Raw genomic sequence first — 7911 nt, forward strand, 5'->3', positions numbered from 1 at the left:
AATCTTAGATTATAAGAGAAATGGAGTTGTTTTTTTTTTTTTTTTGAGGGAGTTAATACCCAGTGTCCTCTATTTGAAGGATGAAATAAAAGGGCAGGTTACCTCACAAAGAGTGAGAATAACAGCCAGCTTGAAAAATGGTAAGGACTAGAAGAGAGAAGGCACCAGGAAGGATGGGAATGGAAATGATTAGGAAAAAACTTTACGAGCTATTAGTTAGACACGTTATCTATGAGATAGTAGGAGAGAAATTGGAGAGTTATCAGGTTTTATGCAACACAACTCAAAAGACTGTTCCAATGTTTTGCTTGGTTGATCTTGAGCTGGGGATTAGTTAGAGAGGAGGCACAGAAATAAAAGGGGAGAGATAAGGAAGAGTGTTGCTGAAGATATGGTTAAAATAGTTAAGCATGGGATCCAGATGGGGTGGGGGGAGGAACTGACTCTTGGGAAAATCAGAAGCGATTAAGCTGAGCAACTACAGGCCTTAATAACCAAAAAGAGTGGATTCAAGGGGGTGAGGAATTGGGAGAAGGGAAAGTAGAATGAGGAAGGGCTGCTCAGCACTCAAGATTTCCAAAGCCAAGGGAATTCTGTGAGAGAGGGTTGCTGATATGGAGGGAGGCCAAGCTCATTGAATAGAGGAGGTTAGAGCAATGGCTGGATCATCAGCTCAGACTTCCTAGTCTCCCAGGCCTGTAACATGTGTCAAGATGGGCAGCCAGCTAGGGAGCCAGTTGCAGAGTCCTCTCTGGCTGCAAGATAGTGACCTGGAGGCTCTAGATGGTAGAAATAAAATGAGGAAGTACAGATTGGGTGCAGTGAGTTTTAAAATAAGAGGGGCTCTTGAAGAATATTCTAGAATACTGATCTGAATCTGACAATAGAAAACAGATAGAGGAAAGCTCCAGGGAGCTGAGGGAAGTGCAAAACCGAACAGAGACCAAAGGACTGCAAAAACTAGGTGACAAGGCTCTCCCCCCTTGAGTTGAATTGCAGGTTGGACCTGTTCCACTTTAGAATCATACCTGACTTGGTCAATGCCTAGAACACAGCAGGTGCTGAAGAAGTGTGTTTTAAACTAAATTAATATCTTTTGCTTTTAAATTTTAAAATAATTCTTTATATTCATCTTCCATAGCTTAGTCTCAAAACTTGCTAGCTCTCTTGCAGAGAGCTTCTGGACTTCTCCTCATGACAGATTGCCAATAGATTGTTCAGGGCAATTCAACTTCCTTCATTGACTATCTGCTTTGTTTTCCTAGAAATCCTTTCTAGATGCAGCATTTCTGGAGACTTGTCTAAATAAGTAAAATAAGAGTAACAACAATAACCACAGGTTGTTTTTTATTTTGGTGAATTACTTTGAAGTTTACAAATTATTATAGCAGTTATTTATTTGTCAAAACTCCAGGAGATAGGGAAGATGGGTACTTCCTTTCCCAATTTTGCCCATAAGCAGTTTAGACAGATCATGTGGCTTCCCAGGACATCCCAGCTCTACACAGCCAAACAGGGGCCCCTGAACTTTAAGGATGAATCACAGACTCTAGGACAGTGATTCCTTAAACTTTATGGGAGTTTGTTCAAAGTGCACATTCGGGGGTCTGAGGTGAGGTTTTTGGAATCCACATTTGAAGCAAACATCTGATGAACATCCTCAGGAAAAAAACTAATGTAGAAAAGGCTTTTTTCCTTGTTTCTTAAAGGGAAGAAAACAAAACAAGAAATGGCTTACCTTACCTCCTACCAATCCAAGGAATTTTTCTTTTTCTTGGAGAAATGGAGCCCCCAGCTCTTCTTTTCAGCAACCTACCCACACACACTGATAAAGTTAATTATCTGCCCTGGCTAAATGACTTTCCCTAGCAACACCCTAGCAACTAACATCAGCTCTGCCTTAGGCTACAAAACTGGAAAGAGATTTCTTGAAGTCCAGCGTATTTTACAGCAGAACAAAACATCTGAACAGGAAATTAAACAGAAAATAAACTGGATTCATTGCTAGGATATGAGACATGGACACAAGAAACGGTTCGTGACAACCCAGTGGCACACTAATAGTCAAAATAAGAAACTTTTTCTCCTCCTGAGCTCAATTCCAGTCTAGAGGAGGAGAGACTGCGGGACTTTGTTCCACAAAGGAGAGTTTAAACAGGCAGGAGGGTAAAAGGAATTCTAGGCACGAGGAAAGCTCTAAGCAAAGGTGTTAAGGCAACATTGATAAGCATGGGACCAAGACGACCTAGCTGGGCTATACTGGAAATTCAGACTGGGATCTATGACCCGATGGGTACAGTGAGATCAGTTATGGAGGACTTTGAAGGCCAACATGAAAAACTTGGACTGAACTTGTTAAAAGACTATGTCCAGAGAACAAGTACTTGTAGATCTGCACCCTGAGTCAGGTACTACTAAGACCATGGAGCACAGAGTGGTGAGACTTTGATGTTCCCGCCCTGGTGCAGCATAGAATTATCAATGGAGACAGACACTAAATAAACATAAAATTTAGAAATCCAACAGACAAATGAATACAAAAATATAAATCTTGAGGCTATTAAAAGAAAAAGTTCTGGGTTCCAGGAGAGCATTAATGGTAGGGTCTATTCCACAAAATCAGGAAGGGCTTCTCTAAGAAATTGGCTTTGCACTGAGATCTGAAGGATGCATCCTGTTCAGCCAGAGGAGGGCAGTGGGCTGGAGAAACTAACCACCATTGCAGGACCCCAGGCAGAGAGAAGCTTACAGGCAAAATCTTCCAAAGTTGAAAAGCAGCAGTAGCTGGAACTCATGAGAGAAGAGGCACCTGGCTTGAGAGGCAGATCAAGTAGGGCCCTGGAGTTCACATTAAAGAGTCTATCTTTATTCTGGGATCCCTGAAAGTCACTGTAAAAGGTTTTAACCTCAGGATTGACATTCTAATCTGCATTGTAAAAAAGATCCCTTGGGCTTCTGTCGGAGGATGGATAGATTAGAATAGTTGGGGGCAGACCAATTAGGAGACTGAGAGAGGATGACAACTTGGCCTGGGTGATTGGCAGAGAAGGGGGAAAGAAGCAGACAGATTCAAGAGGTAGTTGAAAGGTGAGACTGATGACGGGGTGATGGATCAGATGTGTGGAAGAGAGAGCGGAAGTTGGAAGTGGCAGCCAGGTTGGGACAGGGAAATCTAGTTCATGTAGTGAGGTTAGCATTTAGTGTGCTGATTGGAGCTGCTGTCATAACCCAGATGAGAGGGCCAACACTGGGTAATGAAAATACCCCCAGCTTGATACTGGAAAGGCCTATTTTAAGTCCTGGCTCTCTTCCCTTACTAGCATGGTACATTACCTAGATAGGTAATTTTATAGGTCCCTAATCTAGGAAATGGGGTGAAGGAATAGTGATGGTGGTGGAATAAATCCACCTACTTCACATAGTTTTATTGTCAGTGTCCAATAAAAAATTAAATATTATGTCCCTGCCTGTCCCATGCTGGCCCACCTCCAATTTAAATTTGGAGGCATTGATGTAAATGAAAAGATATTCAAGAGCACACATATTTAAGCTATAGGATATGCAATAAGCTCCAAGATGATAAAAGTTAGATTTTATTTTCTATAATTTCCTACACTGTGATATACGATCAGAAACACTGTCTTGAAGGACTTAGTTTACCAACACATATCATAATTACAACTTGAAAAAATTTATGATTGTATTTTTAATATTCACTTCGCCATAGGACTATAAGATCCACAAAGATACATCTTGGCACTGAGCACATGGAGAGCCTTCAATATGCATAAGTGAATGAACGAATGAATGAATTTTTGTTCTCTTCTGTGTCTACCATTCAGTACAGAGCCTGGCTCCAAATCTAAATGCTATGAAAGCTTGCTGAGTGATTGGGAGTAGAGACGCAACATGGGGTCAGGCATGAGCGCTGAGTCCGTAGAGTGGAGATGAAGGTATCTCACTCAGGACACAGTGTGGATCTGAGTGTCACCTCTGTGAAGGAGGGTTGGTCAACTGGATCGGAGGCTGCTGAAGTCAGTTCTCAGTCTTTGCCCTCAGTGCTTACAAAGGAGTAGTATAGGTTTTGTCAAGGGGTTACTCTTAGGTGATTCTTGGAAGATAGTGCCCAGTTAGCAGTGAAAATGGGAGTCACAAGCATGAGGACTAAGGAGCAGGTGGGAGGACCTTCAAGGCAGAGGATTTCCACAGACTGAAGTAATGTGAAAGAGAAAACCCTGATCTGGAAAGCAAAGGAGACTGAGGCACTGGGGGTGTTTTGAAGGTCCCAAGGAAGCAAGGGGTACAGGGAGCTTCTGAAAACATCTGGGGATGCTTATGTGCACTGAGGAGAGGTAGGAGGCAAAATGTGTCCCCAAGGAGGCGAGTGCTGAAGGTCAACTGTTTCATAAAAGGAATTTCGTTGAATTTTAGTGCACTACCCCAGGAAGGGTATAGTAGCATCTATCCCCACCTCCCTGCTCTGGATTGGCAGGACCTAGGCTTGACTCAGGTCTCTCCCCAGGGAGACACTGGGAGAGCTTCCTGCCTGGGTTCTTCTTCCCTCCAACCCTCTGGTTGTTTTGTAGGGCTGTGCCCAGTGAATTTTCATACTCAGCACATCTCCAAACACCTGTTCCTGGGTACAGCAAACTTGAACTAAAATCTAAGCCAAGAACACACAAGCTCTTCTTTGACTCTTTCAAAACTCCTTTCTAGATCTGGATGAGGACCTTCCTAGTCCTTAGGCACTTTTGTATTGGAAGGTTCCATTCTTCACAAAACAATATTAAACATATTTTGGCTGATTGGATATAAAAATGAATATATATGTAGTAAAACATTTTCTTCAACCTAAATGTTTTTCTCTACTGCTTTTAAAGAAAAAGCATAGATCTCTAAACGAATTGTGGCCCTAGGCACTGTGCCTGCTGAGCTCAGAGAATAAGTTCTCTGGCTCCTTTCTCATCTTCCAGTCCGACCTGTTCCAATATGCCTATGGGAAGCGCGATGGAGCCAGAAACTCACGCTTCTAACCCTGTCTACCTCCATCTGCTTGTCTATAAAATGAGTGAAAGTAATGTAGTGTTTGTTCATTGTGTGCGGTGAGAGTGGAGACCGTGAGCTGACACCACAAGTAAACCGCTCAGCATAGTAGGTGTGCAAAGTAGGTGTGCAACGAAAGTTAGTTCTCAGGCTTTCCCTCCTCGGAGCGCGGTGGTCCACGGGTCCCAGAGTGCAGTCGGGGGTTGGGGCAGCAGCCTCTCTGGTGGTGGAGAGAGCCCGCAGTGTCCCAGTCGCCTATAATTTCCCCTCCAGACCCTGGGAATCCAGTGTCGCAAAATAAACACCCCCGCTCGGCTAATCGCCGGCTCGGAAACAAAACAGCGCTGCGTTGGGGGATCTGGGCAAAATCAGCCCTCCCTCCTCCAGCTCCTTCGCCGCCGCCCTCTCCTCCTCGCGCTGCTGGCTCGCTCTGCTCAGCTCAGCGCAGCGCAGCTCGGCAGCCGCCAAACCGAGGCGGGCACAGTCTCCGAGTCGCCAGAGCTGCTCAGAGCTCCTTTTCTCCGCCTGGGCTCTTCCAGGTATCGCTTCTGCCGGGACCACTTCAGGCAGCAGTCGCTTGGTGAGAGCCGGCGACACAGCACAAAGTTGGGGACCCGCGAGGATGAGACTGCCTCCTGCGCCCCTGAGGCTAAGCCGGAGTCCGGCGCTGCTGGCCCTGGCTCTGCCCCTGGCCTTGGCGCTGGCCTTCTCCGACGAGACCCTGGACAAAGTGGCCAAGTCGGAGGGCTACTGCAGCCGCATCTTGCGTGCCCAGGGCACACGGCGCGAGGGCTACACCGAGTTCAGCCTCCGCGTGGAGGGTGACCCCGACTTCTACAAGCCAGGAAGCAGCTACCGCGGTAAGTGGCCTGGCGTGGGGATGAGGGCACAGGACCTGGCCCCTGGAGGGCACCGATCGCGCGGTGCCAGAGGAGGGCGCGCGGTCCCTGGGCGCACAGAGCCGGCGCTGCCCCGCACGGGCCCTTCTGCCTTGGCTGCCCTCAGCCCTTTGAGCCGAGCACTCTGCGCGAATTGCTAGCCAACGTCCGGGGCGGTCGCGGGAGTCGCAGCCAGGCAAAGCAGCCTGGATCCCAAGGGCGCGTTTCCCAGGCAGGGGCTGTAGCTGAGCCACGCGTCACACCGGCCTGACTGTGAGGGAGCCCCGCTCCAACCCTAGCGGTCGTCAGGAGGGAAGTAGACTTGACTTTTTCCAGATCGGTCTCTGGAGAGGAGGGGACCCTGTCTTCTCTCAGTCGAGTCACAAGCAAGGCAGCGTTTTCCGCTTCCATTCCTTAAAGAAAGGGTACCAGTTTCTAGCAGACCCCTCAGAGCAGGAGGGTCACTCGGGCTTCCCTGGATAGATCTGTTCGGGAGAAGAGACTTCGGCTTCTCACTAACGCGTCCCAGGGCGCGAGGAGAAGGGAAGAAGCCTGAAGCTCTTCGAAAGGGTCCCTACGAAGATGCCCAGATTATTCTTCCATGGTCCCAAGCGATAGAAAGGACCTTGGATTTCCAGGACGGGTTACCAGTGAGAACGGATCCCCAAAGAACCCAGAATAGCTCCCAACGGGAGGGGAAATCGATAAAGACCGAAAGGGGAGCCTCGATAGCTTATAGTCCAGGCCTGCTCCCTGGAGGCTGTGGGACTTTGTCTCCTGCAGCCAGGAGGCTTGGCGCCACCGAGATGTCGCACCTACGCTGATCAGCTAAGAACAGGTTTTCCGGAGCACAGGAGGAGGGTATCCAAACAGGTGAGCATCTCCAGGGTAGGATAGGCAGCTGGCCTGGCATCGACCCCAAGACCCTTAACTTCATTCCCAGCGCCCACTGCTTCCCTCCTCAGCTAAACGTCTCCCCAAACACCTCTTCCCCCGCTGCAGCTGCTGCTTTTAGGGTGGGACACAGGACATCAGTCAGGGAAGGAAGCCTGCTTAGCCTTACCTAGTGTCCCGCCAGGGCGCGAGTCCCCTCAACTCCGCCCCCTCATAAGTCAACTCCAGTACCAAGCAGAGAAGAACCGGTCATTGGGGCACCTGAGGGACAAATGGGTTCCCAGTCATATCCCTTCCATTCCCGCCTTCCGGGGTCCCTGGAGCCTCGGGAGAAAGAGGGGGGAGCAACAAGAGAGAAAGTTTGGGACCATGTCAGCGGACACCCAGTCATCCACGCGCAGCGCAGGACAGAACCAGGGGCCACCCTTTTCCCCCGGTTTCGCGTACCCGGCTTTCGGAGCTATGGGGTCGGCTCCAGGCTCCCCGCGCGTCCGCGGGGTCTTGATACCCCAAGAAGAAAGATGTGTGGAGAGCACCGTGCCCATCCGCCCATCTGCTCATCCGGGGAGGGAGCGTGCGGGTTACAGCGGCGTCAAGGGGGAATTGAATCGATTTGTGGGGACAATCACCGGGCAGAGGCGGGAGGTAGCCAGTTCTCCCAGCCTACAGGAGAGAAGCAGCGGTAATCTCAAAGGCCTCTCCCGTCTTCCCCCAAACCCAGGGCCAGAGTTCACTAGGGAACTGACCCAGCTCCAACAGGCAAGCAAAGAGGGTGAGGAGACAATTGATGGGGAGGGGGAGGTTTTAGCACCTGTATGACCTGTGCAAGTAATTTAATTTCTCCGAGCCCATTTCCCAGCTGTAAAAATAGCCGTTTACCTAACTTCTCTGGGTGGTTGTAGAGAGTAAATGAGCTTACCAAGGTCACTGTGTCAGAGAGAACGGGTCCCCAATACACTTTAGTTCAAGTTGGATTGAGGACTTTACTGGTTTAATAAGGTATGTGCCTGGTCAGAGGGGTGTGTGTGTGTGTGTGTGTGTGTGTGTGTGAGAGAGAGAGAGAGAGAGAGAGAGAGAGAGAGAGAGAGAGAGAGAG

The 7911-nt window shown here is 48.6% G+C and overlaps 1 protein-coding gene across 1 annotated transcript in view; it reads left to right on the plus strand.

The window, feature by feature from the left end:
* The first annotated feature begins 5312 nt into the window (after positions 1-5312).
* The window catches only part of Spon1 (spondin 1), a 268003-nt gene continuing 265404 nt past the window's right edge, over positions 5313-7911 (plus strand). Inside the window, exon 1 of the mRNA XM_048788393.1 lies at positions 5313-5903. Coding sequence (XP_048644350.1) covers positions 5666-5903 — 238 coding nt within the window. The 5' untranslated portion in view covers positions 5313-5665. The remainder of the gene's footprint in view (positions 5904-7911) is intronic.

The sequence above is a fragment of the Marmota marmota genome, unplaced genomic scaffold (assembly GCF_001458135.2).
Source record: "Marmota marmota marmota unplaced genomic scaffold, marMar, whole genome shotgun sequence".
NCBI classification, from domain to species: domain Eukaryota; kingdom Metazoa; phylum Chordata; class Mammalia; order Rodentia; family Sciuridae; genus Marmota; species Marmota marmota.